This window comes from Pinus tabuliformis, chromosome 3_1 (assembly GCF_031772625.1).
Source record: "Pinus tabuliformis cultivar Carrire ecotype Pingquan chromosome 3_1, CPIR1, whole genome shotgun sequence".
NCBI classification, from domain to species: domain Eukaryota; kingdom Viridiplantae; phylum Streptophyta; class Pinopsida; order Pinales; family Pinaceae; genus Pinus; species Pinus tabuliformis.
Window position 1 is genome coordinate 590,693,155 of NC_142301.1, and position 20,870 is coordinate 590,714,024.

Genomic DNA, 20,870 nt, shown 5'->3' on the forward strand with positions numbered 1-20,870 from the left:
GTCTTCAGAATTTTTCATGAATTTAGTCTTTGGAAGACTAATTGTCGTCACACTCAATCTCCTTAATGATCACTTTGTTATCCTGTAACCTGTAAAAAACTTGGCAGAAAAAAAAACATAAATTTGTTCAAGAAGAATTGCGCATTTTCTTCATGATTCTTACGCAAAAATTTCGTACCAAATAAAACAGCTTTAAGAAAAAAATCAAAGTGTTGAAAGTAACTCAATTCATGATATCAATTTCAATCCATTCTTAAAACAACCCTGAAAAATAGTACTCCTTGTCAGATAACTTCTGAAATGTGTTTGGCAAAAAGATTGACATGAGAAATATCTGTTCTGTTCTACATATTAGTGCATCATAAAGCATACAACAGAAAGATGTGATGAGTTAAATGCCAACTTAAAGCTATCAGAAATAATTATCGTCTTTAGAATCCTCCAATCGATTTTCGAAATGTGTTTCCAAGTATCCTATTTTTTATTTTCAAATCTGTGTTAATTTTGTGAATTTTTGTTTTGTTTAGTTTTTTTTGTTTTGTTTTGTTTTTTTTTTTTTTTTTTTTTTTTTTAAACAACAAATTTTAAAAAGAAAATATTAAAAGTAATAAGTAAAATTTTTTTTTTTTTATGTTGATTTTATTTAGATTTTTCTTTAAACAATAAATTAAAAACATAAATTTTTTTAATTTATTATTTAAGTTGAAAATTTTTTAAAATCAACAAAATTTTATTTATGAAGACCTAAAAAATAAACTATCACTAAAATAAAGTTTTTTTTTTTTTTTTTTTTAAATAAAAATAAAATAGGAAAATTTTTTTAATTAAAAATAAAAATAAAATAAAAATTATTTTGTGTTGTTTTGATTTTTTTTATTAGCCAAAATATTAAATAAATCAACACAAAATATTTTTTATTTTTAAATAAAAAACAACACAAAAAAAAAAAAAAAAAATATATATATATATATATATATATATATATATATAACAAATTAAAAACAATTGTTTTTAATTTATTATTTATGTTGATTTTCTTTATTTATTTAGATTTGTTTAAATAACAAATTAAAAAACATAAATTTGTTAATTCGTTATTTAATTGAGATTTTTTTAAATTTGAAAATCAACAAATTTTTTATTAAAACCTAATAAGGAAAACCTCTAAAAATAAAGTATAACTAAAAAAATAATGGGAATCTAAATAGGCAGATATCGTATGCCTGGGTCTGCAAAAGTGATTGTCACATCTAGTTTCACCTGGGCAGATTGAAGAAGTGGAGGCATCATGACATTCATGGAAGGAAGGAAATCTAGTCCCAGCATTTATTAATATGGACGTCAGATAAGGCATAACTGCATCATAATACTTCTGAAAGTGCTCCTGTGAGGAATCGGCAACAGATGCTGAAGCTGTTAACGCACCCTCCTGCACCATCTGCCTTCCATTCTACAAAAGAACAAGTAACTTTCTCACTATACATTTCAGGCATACAATTTTCACGTACAATTTTCACTGAAGTTGAGCACTGCTGAAGCTGCATGTGCCTGAACCCGAGGATATTGTTGCTGCCAATCCGGGCCTAAATCAGTTGACAGTTGCCCGATGGCATTGATGGTTGCCCATCGTACACGAATGACTTCAGAACCATAGAAACAACTTGTTCAAGCTTTGTTTAGCATCACCTTGGCACAGCCTTCCGTGATTTGGGCAAGAATAATGAGAGCAGCATGATATCTTTGCCAATAGAGATCAGCCAAATAGGTAGGAAGCGATTCCGAGGCGCACTCAACCTATCTATTTCCAATCTTTAAACGAATAATGCGCTCGGCCTCTGTACATACAACTATTAAACGAACAGTGCACTAGAGTAACATTTTCCACGGCATGCAATATATTAGGCATACAAAGAAATAGTGCAAAACCATCAAGCATATCATTTGGCCCAGTTACCGATTGATGCAGGCAGGAGAAACTAACAAATAAAAATAAGCAACTTCGAATAATGGTGGGCATTAATTTCCACAACCGGCACCAAATCACCACCGGCCGCCATAGGTTCGCTCCAAGATGTGCTGGCAGTGACACATATTATAACTGATGTTTTCATTAACAAAATATCCCGAGATTTCCTCAGAAAAATATCTGCTGCATTAATGAAAACGAATCGCCAGATCTCGACTTATCCCTCAATCATCTCAGCTGATTCATCTTATCTCCCCAGCTCTTCAGCGCTATTTCATGTGGCTCAGAAGTTTCATAGTCAGCAATAGCTTCAATTTCGTCAGGAAAAGCAGCTGTAAACTCTGATTTTCGAACGCGTCTTTTGTCTCAAAGATCTTATTACTTTACCCCCTTTTTCCTATAAAATTTCCGACAACATTACCAGGGCACAATATGCGATACACAACACTATCAGCGACAGGCCAAGCTTGCTGTCTAGCACTGTCAGGGTTCCGCCTCTTATTTCTGTCATTGGTATCCGCAAGTTCATTTTCCAAGCGTGTTCGCTTTCCAATCGCAGAGTGCAACCCCGCCATGGCAGAAAATCCTTTCACAAATAGGGTCTTCTCCGCTTTCCAATTCGTCGCCGAACTGGAGCGACCGGCCGCCAGTGGAGACTGCACCCCTTTTTCCCGGCTGCGACTACGAGCACTGGCTCATTATCATGGACCCCCAAACGAGGGCAAGGCCACCAAGCAGGAAATGATAGACATTGGCTGCTATCACTGCTTGAGAATCAGACATGGCGATTTCTGGGTTTATGAGTGAAAAGGACTCAAGCTTAGGGCATGCAGTCAACAAAAGGCTCAAATCCAATGCAGAAATATTCACACTGTGAAGAGTGAGAGATTTTAAACATGGAAATCGTTGGTAGCTTGGATCCACACCAGAAATCGAAGTGTATCCTGAAACTAGAACCTCCAATTTTTGCCTTCCACACTTCTCAAAGATATTCACATTAGGATTTGTATGCATCATATACAAGAGACTGCGCAAGGTCTCTCTTGTATACATAAGCCAGGCAATGACTGAAGCTGCTGAAAATTCGTCTGTATCGCCCATGCAAATGCAAAGATTCTGTAATCCTGTTGTCTGAAAAATTGTTTGGGTAATAAGAATTTCCAACCTGCTTGTTGTAAGTTCACGGTACATGGGCCAGTCGGATAAATTGAATGAAAGGGTGTGCAAATGTTTTCTCGTTGCTTCTCTCCATTTTCTGCAAGTCGCGGAAGCTATCATAACATCCCTAGCAGCAGCAAGATGAGAGAGTATAATCCCTATTACCTCAACAGGAAGGGATTCCATAGTTCCCCCGCGCTAACGTCAATCTTAAAAATGAAGGTAAATCCAGAGAGAGCCGAAGTCAGGAGATGGGTTCCAAGCTCTGGAACAACCATCATTAGATTCCATTGTCCAAGGATCCACCCAGCGAACTGATAGTATTTGCCCACTGGTGGTGGCAAGAGCCTCACTTATCAGCTCCCTGCTATTGTTTGCCCTTGCAGACCAGGTCGTTGGTTGGATTTTTTTTCATCTTTTTTTTTAAAGTTGAAAAATAAAAATGGTAATCCTATCAAAAAATGGTTAATTGTTAAAATGAATTTTTAAGATTTCTTTTTTTTTTTTGCAATTTTTTTAAAATATCTAAAAAAACCAAAAAATAGTTAGTTTTTTTTAAATATCTAAAAAACAAAGAAAATGGTTAATTTTTTTAATATCTAAAAAACAAAAACAAAAAAAATGGTTAATTTGTTAAATATCTAAAAAACAAAAGAAATGGTTAGTGTTTTTTTTTTTTTTTTTAATAATAATATGTGTATATATGATACATATATTATTATTATTTTGTGGAATTTCTTTTCTTTTTTTTTAATCTAAAATTAAAAAAAAAAAAACTAAATTTCATCTAAAAAATTTAAAGATGTTTTTTTCATTCACAAAATTATTTATTGTCTTTTTGCAAATTAGTTCTCCAGCAAGAGTATTTTTATTTGAACAAAATCAATAGATTTTCTGATCTTCCTGATCGCACGAAGCACAGGAAGAAAGCATACTAATCGATTGATTTGTGTTTATTTATGCAGGGGGGGTTTCAAAAAGGATTGAATTTAAAACTAACTAAACATTAAAACATCAGAAAACTCAAACTTGAACTTTCTTTGTGAAGATCCTGCTGTCACCAGGTTTCACAAATTGTTTTGTCTAAAGAAAAATACTAGTACTGAATTAAATTCCTAATGCCTAATCCCTTAGCACCATCCCCGGCAACGACGCCAAAATGTTGGGCAATTTATTGGGCTTAAATTGCTGCATTAAACTATCAACCAAGGAAACTCGTAAGCTTGTGATGATGCCAACAAAATATATGCAGGAATAGGCAACTAACACTATGTCTAACTGAATGATTTATGATTCAATATAATATGCAAGGGAAGAGGCTCCTAACTAAGGAGGTCCTGGTTGTCCTTCCCTACAGTATCATAGAGAAATCATTGATTACATAAAACTAGAAACTTGAAATGAAGACAAGAGAATGAACTTAATTGTTGTTCAGATTCAAGTAGAGAGAGAAAGACTAACTTAGTCTCTTGATTGTCCTCTCATGTACTAATCCAAGCTAAACTAAGATTCATTCATAAGCATAAGAAATGAAATGACTTGAAACATAAAAGCACAAAAGAATGAATTTCAATTACCATATAAATCAATGGAGAGAGAGCCTAACTTAGACTCTTGGTTATCTCCTCATATGATACTTGAAACATAAAAGCAAAAGAATGAATTTCAATTATCATGCAAATCAAATGGAGAGAGAGCCTAACTTAGACCCTTGGTTGTCCTCTCATATGCTGATAAGATTCTAATTTAAAACTCATTCATCAATCACAAACAAATCCTCAAACATCTAAGCAATTAAATGAAATAAGATCTAATATGAAATAACATGTTCCTTTGATCCTTCTAGAGTGAGCTCAATTCTCCTAAGAACAAAGTAACAAGCTATTCCATATACTACATTAAAGCAACTTATATCTAAAACTACATAATGGAAATATATGTACAACTTATATCTAAAACTACATAATGAAAATATATGTAAAATGAAGCTTTATTCTATTCCATCATAAGTTGAATACAATGCTCCAAGAGTCCTCTCCTTGGAATGGAAGAGGTACTCCTATTTATACAATGAGATGAGATAACAAACTCATAATGATGATCCACTAATCTCTCTTTAGTTCCATACATTTCTCAACCATCTAGACACATAACCCTATCCTCCATGATCTCCTCTCATGAGGTCCATGATCTTCTCCATGAGATCATGATCTTTTCCATGAGGCTTATCTTATCAAATTCGAATTTGATCATTCAAGGCCACATAAAGATGCCCTGGAAGCTTCCTTTGTACTTACACATGTCAACAAACTCATTCTAATTGTTGGGTATAAGTATAAGCATATTATTTTCTAAAGTTTAGCCATAAATTCACTTAAAAATGTTAAGAATTAATAAACTTTGGAAAAGCATAGTTATAACCCAATAATGAGGTAAATGGAATGATATGGAGGTGGAATGGAGGTGACATGAAGGTAAAATGTGAAGATATTGGTGAATAATGGAGTGAAAATAGGGACTATTTTGAGGCCCAACAGTGACTCGTCCAAATTTTGATTTAGCTTCATGCACACCAGCAACGCGTTTTCTAATTTTAGCTTCTGACTATGCATCCTCAAGGATGTGAAGTTTAGGAACTATCTTACATGCCTCCACTACTGCCGACTCCAAACGCGAACTATGCACCTCCAGCGCCTCCTTTTCCTTCAGAGCCTGCATCTTTTCAGCGAACATTTGTTGATTATTGACTTTAATTTCACTAACAGCAGTGAGTACTCGTTTCTCTCTGATCCTGAGCTCTTCCACAACTCCCTACAGTAATGCATGTAGAGATTCAAGGGATAGCGCAGCAAGGTTCAATCCCATGTTCGTGACTTTATGAAGCAGTGCGCATTGTTCATATGTTTCGGTGCAGAATGACCCTTCAGGCAAAGGGAAGACTCTCACATCATACGGCCAGACCATCTCTGCGACTCTACTCTTTCCTCATGCTAGACTGGCTTGCGCGCTGCTCGTCTTCCCAACATCTTCCTTCTGAACGCCCCCCAATGTCTGCATGTATGGTTGCTTGAACTGCTGCAGCATTCCTGTTGTGGTGTCCTGAATTTTATCATCGATCTCGTCGAGATCGCCTTCTGTTAATACCATGGTATCAACCCATGATTTATCAAATTTCTGCTTCTTTCACGTTCCTCCCTGCTACTTCGTGCCACATCTTTTCAAAATGAAGGGGGTGCGCTGCCCTTAATCACCTTCGTCGCCTTGTCTTGAAAGCTCTTCCTCCTCAGTCTCCAGAGAAGATGACATGTCACCTTTCTGTGGCTCGTGATGTTCTTCTTCTGTCTGCTCCTTAGCAGTGAGTTCTTGCTCCATGCGAGCCTTTTTGGCATCTTCCTTCCTTTTTTGTTCTGTTAGGGTCCGCGCAGCTTTCTTAGCGGCCTCCTTTCATTTCTGTGCAGCATAACTCTTCGCACTTGTGCTTGTTCTAGCATCTAAGTTTGACGGGGCGTGCCACTCTATAGGTCATTTCGCTACAATATCCTATATGTCCGTTTTGATCACCAAATATGGCAACTGGTGCCATTTCTGCTCTGGATCCTTCTGCACTTGGATATAGATTCTGTGGAATTCAGCCTTGAACACCACGTAGGCTCACAGTTGTGTGAATAAGGTTGGGACAACCTTGGGCGCTGATTGATTGCCATATGAAGATCCATTTCTAGAAAACTCCAAAATACCTTTGTCTTTGTAACCCGCGTGGCATCCTTAGTAGACCATAAGGAAGCGAATTGTGCTACCTCCGGAAATCCTTCCTCAAGTAGAGGAAATTGGCTATCCTCTGGCAATCTCAATGTAATGAGCACAATTGACAGCAACAACCAAGCGTAGTGGAACGACTTGGTCTCATCCTGGGCTTCTCGGCAGTTCGTTAGTAACTCCTGACAGAGCTACCTTGCCCAATTAAATTGCATGCCTTTCACGCAATCCGCAGCAAGGGAAACTACAGGCACCGAAACTTCATCCTCGTGACATTTTCTCATAACCTTCCCTACTAAAATCTGGGCAGCGAACTGAACTGCCAGGTCTGTGATGGAAAGAATAGAATACCCTCGCAATTTCTTGAGGAGGTCGTACTCCCTCTTCATCTTTTCTGCAAGATCTTTCTCCCCAATCTTCCCTCCAAACTCCTTAGTTGGGTTCACACCTTTGTAAGGCAGCCGTGTGATTCTGTGAATTAGCATGTCCGTGATGGGGATAGGCTCTCCTAGCCATAAACACCCATCATGCACCAGTGTGAGGAGCTGGCACACACATATCATATTAATGGGGGTGCGGTGATAGTGTGGTACCAACAGTAGATTGAGAAACCCTGATTTCTTAACACCACGAACCCATTCCTACATCTCTAATGTTGTAACACATGTTTCTTCATAATAAACCTTCCGCATATATTTGTCCGTCGCCAGATGTGGAAATTTAGCATGGTCCGCGAGGTCCCAATCCTCCAATTTTAACAATGGGATCCGTGTGAGCTGAGGACCTTCAAAAGGGACCTACTCAGGTAGCAGGGGCATGGATACTGTGAACTTCTCAGTATCTGGGTCCTTTGTAACCTTTTCTTTTCCCTTCCGTGGAGGGATATACACAAGTAGCCTTGTCATGGGTTCCACCCCTTCAGCATCAATATCCTCTATTCCCTGGAATTCTTCCGCATCTAGGTCCACTACTCTCTCTGGATGCTTATCTTTATTCTGCTTGGTCTGTGTTTCGGTATGCTTCCTTACAGATGCACGCACTGGCACCGACTTTTTTTGTTTTTCCTTTGTTATGGATTTCTTTTCTTTCATTGCAGGTCGTTCGTCTTTTGTCATGGTTTGTTTTGGCCTAAGCGACCTCGACGCCATGGGCACTGCAGGCATAGCCTCTACACATGATATTTCTGGTCCTGATGCATCATATACAACTGCTTCCAAGCTTAGGTCTTCAACAGGGTTGGTGGCAGTCATTCTCTCCATAAACAACTCGCGAGCTATCGGAGAAACATTTGCTTTTGACAACAATTCTTCCCAGAACGCTCGGCTCATAGACAACAACCAGCGAAATTTACCAAGAAATATTAGAGCGTAAAGTGTTCTCTGTTGGACTGGCACACATAATTTATAGGGGTTTTGAATTCAAATCTGACCACTCCCCCCAATTTCTGACAATAAATGTTGTTTTGGCGACAGATCTTCAAAGATTTTTGCCTTAATTGTTGCCACCCCGCTCCACTTAACCATGTTTTGTCCATCAAGTCATGAATAGTAACTCCAATTGTCATTTTCTTGTTGCGCTGAGCGTGCCTTCATCCCTAGTGCAGCTTCATGGGTTGCTTCTTCGTTACTCTTCATGCCGCCTGCTCGTTGCATTGTCCTCCAAACTCGGTAGTGTAGTTTATAGTCCCGCACTCCCTTGCAACTGCCTGGAGCACTAAGACTATCCTGCTACCATATGGTCATTGTGCAGGATCCCCTATATACAACTTCGACCTACTCCCATTCACTCTTCCCAGGAAGGGTTCCCCATTCAGCTTCATGAGTTGAATTGTGCCTCCATCTGTAATTTTCTTGACAATATATGGCCCTAACCATTGCATTTGGAATTTACCCAAAAATTTAATGAATTTACTATCATATAATAGGACAAGATCATTTACCTTGAATGTGTGAAGCTTGATATGGCGATCGTGTCATGATTTTTCACGTTCCTTCTACACTTGTTGATGGAATCCTGCCAAAAATAGATCTTCTTCGAGCTCCATCAGTTGCCCAAGCCGTTCTTCCAAGGCCTTGCAATCCGCCATATCCGTCAGCATTGCTATGCACAGACTAGGTACAATGTACTCCATCGGCATTACGACTTCGACCCCAAATACTAATCTGAATGGTGTTTACCATGTCAGCTTCTTACAAGTAGTCCTATAGGCCCAAATTACTACAAGTACGCGAACATCCCAGTCATTTCGCTATGCATTACAGATCTTCATCATCATGTTCTCCAAAATCTTGTTAAGGGATTCAATAGTTCCATTTTCCTGTGGGTAATAAGGTTTACTCTTCTGATGGTAGACCTAGAAATCTTCAATCAGCGCATTGATTGTTTCGTTCAGAAAGTGCATACCCCAGTCACTCATTAACATTTTCGGGTAGCCAAATCTCGTTAAGACATACTCAAACAAAAAATTTGTTGTCGTAGCCCCTGTACAATCCTTAACTGGTTATGCTTCCACCCATCTGGTTAGATGCTTCGTCACAGTGATAATATAGCGTGCACATGTTTTCTTTCCTGGAGGTTGAATTGGCCCAACAAAATCAATCGCCCACTTCTCAAATGCATGCAAGGACACCTAAGGATGTAGTGGTAACTCATCCCTTCGTGAGGGTCTGCCAGTTCTTTGACATGTGTTGCATGCCTTACAATACATCTTGGAATCCTTGTGCAATGTGGCCACCATAGACCTGAGTGAAAAATCTTCTACGCAATTGCCTTACCTACATAATAGCCTCTCGTAGCTCCCGAATGAGCTTTAGCGAGAATGCTATCTCGCTCAAAGTTCAGCACATATCTTCACAATATTTAATCGGCCCCCATTTTATACAAATGTCCTGCAATAACAGAAAAAATTACCGCGCGCACTACCAATTCCTTCTTTTGTTGGCCTATATATCCTTTTGGTGTCATCCCCGTAGTTAAGAAGTGAATAATGTCTACAAAATGGTCACCTGCTTTACGCATCGTAAAGAGCTGCGCATCTAGCAACCCTTCCTCCAGATTATTAGGCTCCTCTCCTATTTCAATCCACACAGATGGTCAAGTTCCACATTTAACCTCCCTGGCTTCACAATGACTTCAAAGTCATACTCCTGAAATATTAGCAACCATCTGCAGATCTCCCCCCCCCCCCCAAACACAGGCATGCTGACTAGGTACTTCAAGGAAGAATGATTTGTGTACATATTGAAGTGCCCTCCTAAGAGATAATGCCTGAATTTTTGCAGCACATACACCATAGTCAATCCTTCGCGCTCAGTCGATGAATCATTTTTCTCGGCCTTCAATAACTTCCTACTCGCGAAGGCTATAGGATGGTCCATTTCTCCTTCCCCAGCCTGTGTTAGCATTGCACCCAACGCAATGCAAGAGGCATCCATTGAACCTGAAACTCCTTTTTCCAATCAGAGAATACCAAGATCGGCGTTGTGACCATTTTTTCTTTCAACCCATTTAAGTTGCATTGACATTCTTCAGCCCAACAGAATGTTGCATCATTCTTTGGCAGTTTTTCCATGGGTGTAGTGATTTGAGCATAAGCTTTGATAAATTTTCTATAGTATCCTGTATGTCCCAGTGTCATGCGTAGCTGCTTGACGTTCCTAGGGGACTCCAGATTCACAACAATCTTTGTAGGGTCCACCATCAATCCTTGCTTGCACACCACATGACCCAGTAAGATCCCAAAAGGAACACATAATATGCTTTTTTTCAAATTCAGTCACTTTATTTGAAACCTTGGATCTCTCAGTTATCACAAGACTCGCATTACTTCAATCACCAATTGAGCTAACCCCCTAGGATGATATTTCATAAAAGTTAAATCAAGACTCACATTACTTCGATCACCAAACATTACTTCAATCACCAATTGAGCTAACCCCCTAGGACGATATTTCATAAAAGTTAAATCTGTATTATCCATCTATTAGTTGTTGATAATTAAATTAAAATTTTGGAAGCCCTATGCCAAAATAGACACTTCTATCAATGTAAGCCATATAAATTAAATATTTGTGTTTGACTAGTAATGCAAATAGATATAAATAAATGATAGACGTCAAAACACTTCATCATCATGCATCTCACATTGCTAATATTTAAAAAATCATAAAAATTAATTAAATTCACTCACTTTACCATGGAGATTCTTAACCTATAAAAAGACTTAGTTACAATACTATGGGTTATTAATACCAATTGAGTTGCCTATATATATATATATATATATATATATATATATATATATATATATATATATCTCATTTTTTTAATTAAATTGAGAAGTAAAATGGGCATAACTATTTTTGAAATTAATCTCAACCCTCTATCTTGACTAATACAAAAAAATTTATGTGCATATTCTGGAAAAGTTAAATCCTTACCATCACTTTATTAATTATTAATGATTAAATTAAAATTTTGGAAATCTTATTTTAAAATTAAGCCATATAAATTAAATGGATGGAAAATAACAATAGATATCAATTCATGATAAACATCAAAACACTTACATAATCATACATCTCACAATCCCAAAAAAAATAAAAAATAAAAATAAAAATAAAATAAAATAAATAAATCATAAAAATTAACTAAATTCACAGAACTTTACCATACAAATTTGCCTCTACTTTATTATGATTCTAAACTTATAAATATATTATTATATCATAGTCAATAACTTATCAATACCACATATAAATACCACATATAAAAAAAAATATAATGTATTTCAACTCTATATATATATTAAAATTAAAATTCATCATTTAATTATAAATAAATAAATTAGAATTCTCAAACGCTGTTGCAAAATAGATACACCCATGACAAGTCACTATATAAATTGGCTATTGAAAATGACTGTCATAAAATTATCCATTATTCTTTCATGAGAATCGTAGTGAAAGTGTGATTCGCAATCATAATTCCAACGAGATTCGCAGTTTGGTGCTCAAGGTCGAAGGAGAACTAAGCACCCGCTGCACGACATTTAACGCTATATAGCCTTGGTTCTACATTGTCGTATCCGGAAAAATTAACTTTAAATCCGATGGTTTACAACCAATATTGCAGACCATCAATTACCCTGTAGCCAAGTACGATAGTAGATAGAAACAGCGATCAGTCAAGCAACAACGGTTGAGCGAGATCAGATCGTCTGGAGATTAAAATGAACCGAAGTACTTCACTGCAAATTCCAGTGACCTCAAATCCATGTAAGTGAAGGAAAGTAAATACGCCCTGATTACGTCTTTGTTTCAAGTAACAGACGAGAAACGGTAGCGCCCCTTCTATTTTGGTTAATCGAGGGAGAAGTATTCAGATGGCCACGCTTGCAGAAACTCAAAAGAACAGTGACGGGAGGAAGAGGGGTCACGTAGCCCTGTTTCCATCCACCGGAATGGGTCATCTCACGCCCTTTCTTCATCTCGCAGGAATTTTAGCAGCCAACCACGGGTTCTCCGTCACATTCATCACCACCAGGGCCAATGTTTGTCCTTCCGAAACCGCACACATCGACGGCATCGCCTCTTCGGGTTTCGACATTCGCGTGGTTCAGCTCGAAATTCGATCATCGTTATCTGAAACAACGAGAAATGAATCCCAAGATCCAATTTTTGCGCAGTGGGACGCCCTTTGTCGCTCCATGGACGCCTTGGAACACCTCCTTCTCACGGATCTGCTCAGCTCTTCCGCATCGCGGCCTCCCATTTCCGCCATTATCACGGATCCCATGCTCACTACTACTCTTCAAGTCACCGCCAAGTTCAGCATCCCTAATTACATTCTATACACGGCTTCTGCTTTGTCGCTCGGCTTTTTCCTCTACGCCCCAATTCTCGATTCTCAGGGCTGCGATTTCAGTGATGAGAAATTGGTATTGAATATCCCCGCTTTCCTCCCGTTGCCCACCTCTCAAATCGCACAGGGTCTCAAGAGCAAAGGGAGTGCGTTCTACAAACACTTCATTTCCAATGGCTCCAATGCCCTCAAGGCTTCGGGTATTCTTGTCAATACGTTCTATGATCTCGAAGCTCCGTTTCTTGACGCCCTCCGCAGCGGGCAGGTGATGGAGGGATTACCTCCCGTATACCCGATCGGACCCCTCTTTCTTCCATCCATGTCGATGATGCATTCCAACTCATTAAAGCTTTTGTCAAGCCCCGATGACGACCACGATACAGCAAAACGGTGCCTGCAATGGCTGGACTTGCAACTTGCCAGATCGGTGGTGTTCGTGAGCTTTGGCAGCAGATCGGCCATGTCGGTGTCTCAGATCACAGAACTCGCCTCGGGGTTAGAGCGCAGCGGGCAACGATTTCTCTGGCTGCTGAGGATTTCTGTGATGGGCGATGAGGGATTCGATCCCTCGACTGTTCTTCCTCCGGGATTCGAATCTCGCGTGGGGGGCAGAGGAATGGTGGTCACTTCGTGGGTTCCGCAGGTGGTCATTCTGTCACACCGTGCAGTCGGAGCGTTTGTGAGCCACTGCGGATGGAATTCGGTGGTGGAGAGCGTGGGCTATGGAGTTCCGATCGTTGCTTGGCCCCTGTTTGCAGATCAGATGAAGAATGCGAGGTTTGTGGCAGAGAATGCCAAGGCGGGCGTGGAGGTTAAAAAGGGAGAAGATGGGATTGTCAGAAAAGAGGAGGTGGAGAGAGCGGTGAGGGGCATGATGGAAGGAGAAGGGGATCAACTCAGGAAGAAGGCCGCTGAATTAGCAGATCTTGGAAGAAGGGCAGTTAGAGAAGGAGGTTCTTCTCAGAACAGCCTCCAAGAAGCTTTCCAAACTTGGCAATCATGCTTCATTCCAACATAGCTTACCTAGCACCCACCAATATGGAGAGCTGCAAGCAGGCCTAACTTATCTGGATGCCCAACTAGATTCAGTATTGGTTTGAAAAGTCTATTGGACTTAGCGTATAAGTGATTGCAAAACCCAGGTTGAAAAAAAAGTTGGTTTCATACCTGTGAAGGATGATATGTTGTAATGTTGAGAATACGAAACGGTGCTAGTAATTATTGTGCATTGTTTATTGTTTATTAATGTTAGTGTAGAGTTATTTTAGGTTTTTTTTAAGTGTGGTAAGAAAATATCTTTATCATATTCAATAAATTATTTTTATCGGATTAGGGAACGGGTGACTTCACATCAAGGAGTGTTTTAATTTTTTCTTTTTTGTGATATAAATATTTTAATAGTGTAAATGTTAGGGAAAGTTTGTAGTTAAAAGAATTTGATTTTTCAATTAGGAAGTTTGTATTTAGAGGGATGTATTTTTCACTTATACGTATGTTATTATTATTAGTTTAAGTTAGACGTAGTTCGGTTTATATATGTGTAAGTTATTTGTGAATATGTGTAATTTGTCAAAAAGTAAATTATGCATTTTAGAATCTATTTAGAATTTAGATAAATAAAATTGACAAATATCAATCAAAATTTTTGTGATAAGAGTAATTTTACTCAAAATAACATCACTAATTTTCTATTAAATTTGAAAATAGAGAAGAACTCAATGATAAAGTCAAACTCTCAAACTATAAAGTGGTCCACCCTACCTTTTCTTTATACACCAAGAAGCATAGTATGTACAGAAACTAGATGCATGCATGACAATTCCTCAATTAAAGCTCTTAATTCATAATCTTAGTGTTCTTTCCATGCATGGATAAATCAATCAAATATGTGCACCTAAATTGGAGATGACCTCGTGCATGCAAACATACATCCTCATGGAGATATATGCCCTTAACTTACACTTGAATCCACATGCATGAGCACCTAGGATCTATGCCCTCTAATTGTGCATGGAAAAACTCAAAATTATAACTAAATTGTTAATTTAGGAAAATCATTTGAACTAGAAATTATTTGAGGATTGTGCATGCATTATTTTAGCGTGTATGCACCCCCTACCTCATTGTCCTCTATGTATGCTAGTGTGTCCTCATTAAGGTTGTGTTATAGCGGCTACAACCACCCTTCAAAATTTTGTCTTCGCTTTGTTTTAGAGTCTCCCTATTAAATTCCCAACCACTTATCTTACATTGCCCAAGTACTTGTGCTTTCATTTGAGTTTTATCTTTCGCTTCACAGCTTGTGTTTGCTTACTTGCTTTGTGTCTAACCACAAGTTGACCCTGTGACTTGGTTGCATCTGGTTCTAGCACTTCCTTGATGCACTGCGCAATCCTAGAGGGAAACCACCCTTGCTCTCAGGAAATACATAGTTCAACCCAGTAGTGAGCTTCAGCTCCATAATTGCGCAGACCCAGTTGGCAGCTTATCTTCAGCTGGGAATTTGCGTAGAACATGAGCCAGAGCCACTCAGCCCAGGAAATGCACAGAAGCATTCCCTCAGCTGTTGTTCAATGCATGTGCCGGTGAGTTGCCCGGTTCTTCCCAAAACTACACAATTTCTCCATGCATGCATGGCATCCTTTCCTGAAAAAGCAAAGACCAAAAAGCAAAAAAGCATCCTTAAAAAATAGGGATCTATTTTTAGCAGTTGGAGTTACACTTGAGTTATTTTTAGAAACTACCGCCATTTGTCGTTTTTCCTAGATTTTTGGCCTTCACATCATAAACCCTAAATTGATCAAATCTCTTTAATGGACACCATCAGAGCTCATTTGCACATTCGAGCTTAGAGCTCTAGCATTCCCGAGGCATCTAGGAACCTTCGGCATAGTCGGCACAACTTTTCTGGGTAAGTCTTGCTTTTCATATCTTTTGCTGCTTTTTTTGTCACTTTTGTTTCCTTGGCTTATGAGAATGTTGTTTTACCTGTTTTATTGAATGACTGCTAGAGTTTTGATTTGTTTTAGCTTGTATAAGTGTTGTTTTAAGTTTTGCATTGCGTTTCCTAAGCGTCACATGCATAACCCAGTTTTTTCACTAATGGTCGTCGTTGAGACGACTCTCTCCACAAGCTTCGTTGTTCTTCTGTTTGACTGATTCCTGCATTTGTTTTGATTGCATGCATCACCATTCACTCATATTTGCACCAACCTTCACTTATACATTCAGATATGCTCATTTTCATGTTGCCCTTGGGCAGATCTAGGCTTCCTTGGCCTGGATCTAGCTCTTCCCGGCATGCACTGCGCATTTCTGGATCTCAAGGCTCTGCCTTGGCTCCAGGAATTGCGCAGAGGCTGCCAGTGACTGGCTCCAACTGTGCATTGCGCAGTTCCAGGAGCCAATCCCAGAGTCTTGCCCACTGGGATTGCGCAATGTGCAGTCCCAGCCAGCATCAAAGCCAGACTGAACTGTGCATTCCGCAGTTCCAGTCATCAGCAAGCCACACTGGATTGTTCATTGTGTAGTTCCAGTCATCATCACCTCTCACTGGTAGTTGGGACTACGCAATGCGCAGATCCAGCTAACAGTCCCTCACCTCTAAAACATAGAATTGTGCAATCTTGCCCAGAAGTTGCCCAGTTTGTTACATGATTTTCCCTTGAAGTGTTTTTTTATTTCAAGCTAACATTTGCATGCCATGAGTGTCCACTATCTCTGCAGGTACAACAGTTGTTGAGCAGCGTCTCAACAGTACAGGTAACATGGCTTCTAATAGAGCTAGATCAAAGGATACTGTAGAGAGAAGCACCGGAGATGTAGTTGAACATGTGTCAATGAACTTGCCAGTCTATGTAGACGCATAGTTGTTCATAGAGAAGGAAATGAAGATAACATGTCAGGGAATTAAGGACATATTTTCATGCAGCTTCAAGGAAGATTTGGAAGATCGACAGGTCTATGTCAACATCCATAAGTCAAGCATGTATAAGGTTGCATGTAGGTACCCCACCTTCCCATGTGCGGACATCATTCACTAGATTGCCTCACATATCAATCCTGAGACAATGACATTGAGTAGTGCCAGTGGAACACAGCTTGCTACCTTCAGACAGAAAAATATCATCAGATGTATCACTTACCACAGTCGGTGAACCGCATGGATGCACTCTTCTATACTCCCAACAACAATGTGAACACTAGAGACATCATGAAGCATTGGGTAAAAGATCCATCAAAGTTCAGGTTGACACCCAATCAGGTCTACAAGACTAAGTCACTCAGAAAGGCCTACCAACTCTTGATCATCTTTGCATGCCACTTGTACGATCAAGAGAGCACGGAGACTTTTCCGCATAATTGGGTGGTCTTGTTGGAACAATTGGCAAATTAAGGAAGGTCATTCAACTGGTCGGATATGTTAGCTCTTCAGTTGAAAGTGCATGTGACTAATGCCTGGAATCCACCCAAGGATGAGCAAGCAAGATTCTATATGTCTGCATACCTACTTGATGCAATATGTGCCCAACATCAATTTCCTAGCATGGGTTGGACATGGACACCATCAGAGAATGTTATGAAAAATTATTGCAAGTTTCTTTCTGAGTGTAGCTATCGAGGAGTCATGGTGAGGTTATCCGACCATTTCATCACCCCGGTTTACAAGATTATCTTTGAGCGGGATCCACCTTGCATGTACCAAGAAGCGATGCATGCAACGCTTAACGTTTCAGATTGGTATGCCTCACCTAGTGGCACCTTCATCAAGATGTTTAGCAGAGAGAAGCTTATGCATGTGCTACCAAGATTTTCCGTGGATAAGTTGGTCATGCAAGAGGTTGCATATCACATCTCCATAGGGTTATCAGCGGGACTACACCAGAGGAAGAAGGCACCATGGCCTGCTCTTCCTTTGCGAATTGGATTGTACGAGATCCAGAGCTTGAAGGATGTGGATGTTGAGATCAAGGACTTAGAGAAGTTTGAGTTTGGCACCAAGGATTTCAATATGTATGATCCCCACTGCATATGCAAGAACCATTGTGCGAAGGTGTATTATCCATGGATCCACGGGGCATGTCATTGGCTAAATGAGGACCCTTGGAGGTATTGCTACAACTCTTATAAGCTCAATGAACCGGCATCATGGCTATAGAATGGAAAGAAACTCTGCAAGTAGCAACACCTCAAGAAGAAACAACAATAGCAGCAGTGAGCAACAAACCGGCGTAGGAAAAAGGCAAGAGGAAGATTTCCAAGAACCCAGAGGCTAAGCAAAGCTACAAGTTCAGAGAAGTTCCTCTCATTGAGAAAGTAACTTTGGAAATAGAGGCAAAGAAGCAACAACGCGTAAGGAGACTAGAACAGAGGAAGGGAGAGAAGCAAAGTTTGGAGGATGTAGCGAGGAAGTTGCAGGAAACAGAGAAGGCGCTGAAAGAAGAGCAGGAGCTAAGAAGGAGAGAAAGGGAAGAGAAGAAGAAATAGGAACAGGAAGAAAGGCAAGGCGCAATGATAGAGAAAACTGTGCCTATACAGGTTAAGGAGTTAGAGCAGCCAGGAGATGAAGAAGAGGGTGAGCAGGTGCAGGTTCGGGAACTTGCTCAGTAGATTGAGCAAATGGTTGAAGTAACGAACATGGAGTTGGAACAGGAGCCACAGGACCAAGATACCGACCTCATGTCGAGAACATCTGAGGTCGCACCTCAGTCTCCACCACCTACAGAATCAGAACTAGCCCCGAGTGAACAAGGATGGGTTGTCCTCCTTGATGATGATCTGGTGATGGATGTGTACAATCTGTCATTTGATGAGTCACAACAAAGGATTGTACAAGCACGAAGAAAGCATCTCTTGGATGATCACGTGTCACCTGAACATATAGAGGAAAGGGTGATTATGTCAGATGTTAGAAGACTTCCATCTACCTTAACTGATGCTTCTAAGGCTTATGCAGAAGCCACGAGTTCAACTGTCAAGTTCTTGTTAGCAGAGAATGATCGAATGGCAAAGGACTTGCAAGAGGAGGTCAGGCAAAGGACAGAATAGTCCGCAAGGTCCACTATGGTAGAAATGAGAAAAGTGATACTTGTTGAAGTATCGACTCTTGAGACCACTATGCGGAAATTGTATGATAGATTTGTCACCATGCACAAGGCATTTTTCCATCTATATGGTTTTCAGCAGTAGTGCATGAAGATTGTCCAAACTCTCAAAGACATACACGTTGTTATTACGCATGTATAGGAATGGACAATGAGGTACAAGGGAGCCCTACTTTACTTGTATAAGATAACGAAGCCGCAGGCAGAGCTAGAAAAGCACGGATTTGAATGTTGATCCAAAACTATGAGCAGCTCCCTCCAATCATCACTAGCATTGAGGCTTCCTATGCACGATTGTTCAAGGGTATGGATGTCATAGTGAGGACACACATGATCCCTTCAATCAGATCCCTCACTCAAGCATGAAGAAGAACCAAGTCCTGCTGGAGGTCGACAGGTACATGAAGCAGTTGATGCGAGAGGCCAACAGCGATGACTTGCAGCTAAGTGCAGAAAACATGCAGAAGTACATCAATGGTCCAACTACACTCGGGACAATGTTGCGCATACTTCAAGATGAGTTGGACAAAGGTTCTAGAACCATATACCTTGAAGCCATGGAGGAAAGATTTTGTTTCCAGAAAGACATCACCAAACAGTACAGGGACACAATACACAATACCAAGCTTGGTACCAATTCGTCACCGAAGACCATCAAGAGGATGTTGTCGAGTTGGTCTTTCCCCAAGCTTCTACGTGATGGTGTTTATCTTGTTAGGCTAACTCAAGCCTATTTTGTCCCGCATGGGTATATGTGGAAATTGTATTATTTGTAGATATATTGTAATTGAAATTCCAAGTGTCATTAGTGGAATGTGAACAGTCACTATGTAATGTAAAGAGCTATTTGTAAAGGAGTTGAAGAGTCATGAGGGTGGTCAAAGAGTCAAAGGGGAATGTCAAGGGTCACCCCACCCTTTATCATATATAGAACCTCATAACTCATAGTACAGGCTTTTGGGAGCCAAGCATTTCACTAGGAATTGCTTAGAGAAGGCTTGAAGAGTATTATGATGATCCTTGGCTTCTCCATAGCATAGAACGAGTACATCTCTTTGGAGGAGCAGGCAGTGTTGACTGTAATGTTCCACTATTGGGGCTAGTGGTTTTCAATGGTGTATGTATGGATGGAATTTTCACTTAATAATATGACTAAGCTAGCATGTTTTCATGCATATGTTGTTCTTGTAGTTGGACTATTCTGGTTGCTTTAGCAATGTATGTTATTTAACTTACGCATTTGTGTATGAACTATTTTGTATGCAATTGTATGAATCTCGTTGAAGATGTGTTGTTGTATTAACCCGTCACTTTGGATTGTGGACTATTCCGCTTCCAGTATCTGATGTCATTTTGTTCATTTGTTCCTTTTAGGTTGCGTACTATTACAAGCTTCTAAGGGATACACTTCCTTTTCCCCTATGTGTGTTAGAACCCCCATGCATCTCACTTGACTTGCTGCAACGTCACACACTTGCTTCTGACAAAGTTATTATACTTGCCTCTGCGTGCTACTGCGGTCAAGGCACTACTTTACTACCCACTGTTGGAACTCCTACTCCAAACGGTCTAAGGTCTAGTTGGGATTTCTTACCAGGGAGATCCCTTGACACGTTGGTGGGTCCAGCATCGTCAACAAGTTGTGCATGAGTCAAATGAGTGTTGTGTTGATGTACAAGATTGTTATACAAAATTATGAAATGGCATTGGTGTCAAAATTGGAACATAGTCTAAGCTATGCATAGGTATAAAAATATCATTGTTTCTTAGCAAGGAAAATGTATTCCACCACACTAATCCTCTCTTTGAACATCTCTAACATTCTCATTACTAGAGGCATAGTCAAAATCTTTGCAACCTATTGATTTGTAGGAATGCACCTAAGAACCACCACCCTTCTAGACCTTATTTATAATGTAGTGGTCCCTAATCTATTATATGCTTGGACCAATATTGAGACATTGAATTCTAAAACAATTTGATACAATTCTAGTTGTTACAACAAATCATGGTTATGTCCAAAG

At 39.5% G+C, this 20,870-nt stretch overlaps 1 protein-coding gene and 1 pseudogene across 1 annotated transcript; one reads left to right on the forward strand and one right to left on the reverse strand.

Moving 5' to 3' along the window:
• Positions 1–2,647: 2,647 nt before the first annotated feature.
• On the reverse strand, positions 2,648–3,450 carry LOC149188388 (F-box/LRR-repeat protein At1g67190 pseudogene; annotated as a pseudogene).
• Positions 3,451–12,216: 8,766 nt separating this feature from the next.
• On the forward strand, positions 12,217–14,004 carry LOC149188389 (UDP-glycosyltransferase CGT-like). Its single transcript, XM_089413000.1, has one exon. The coding sequence runs from the start codon at positions 12,264–12,266 to the stop codon at positions 13,758–13,760; it is 1,497 nt and encodes a 498-aa protein (XP_089269126.1). The 5' UTR covers positions 12,217–12,263; the 3' UTR covers positions 13,761–14,004.
• Positions 14,005–20,870: the final 6,866 nt, after the last annotated feature.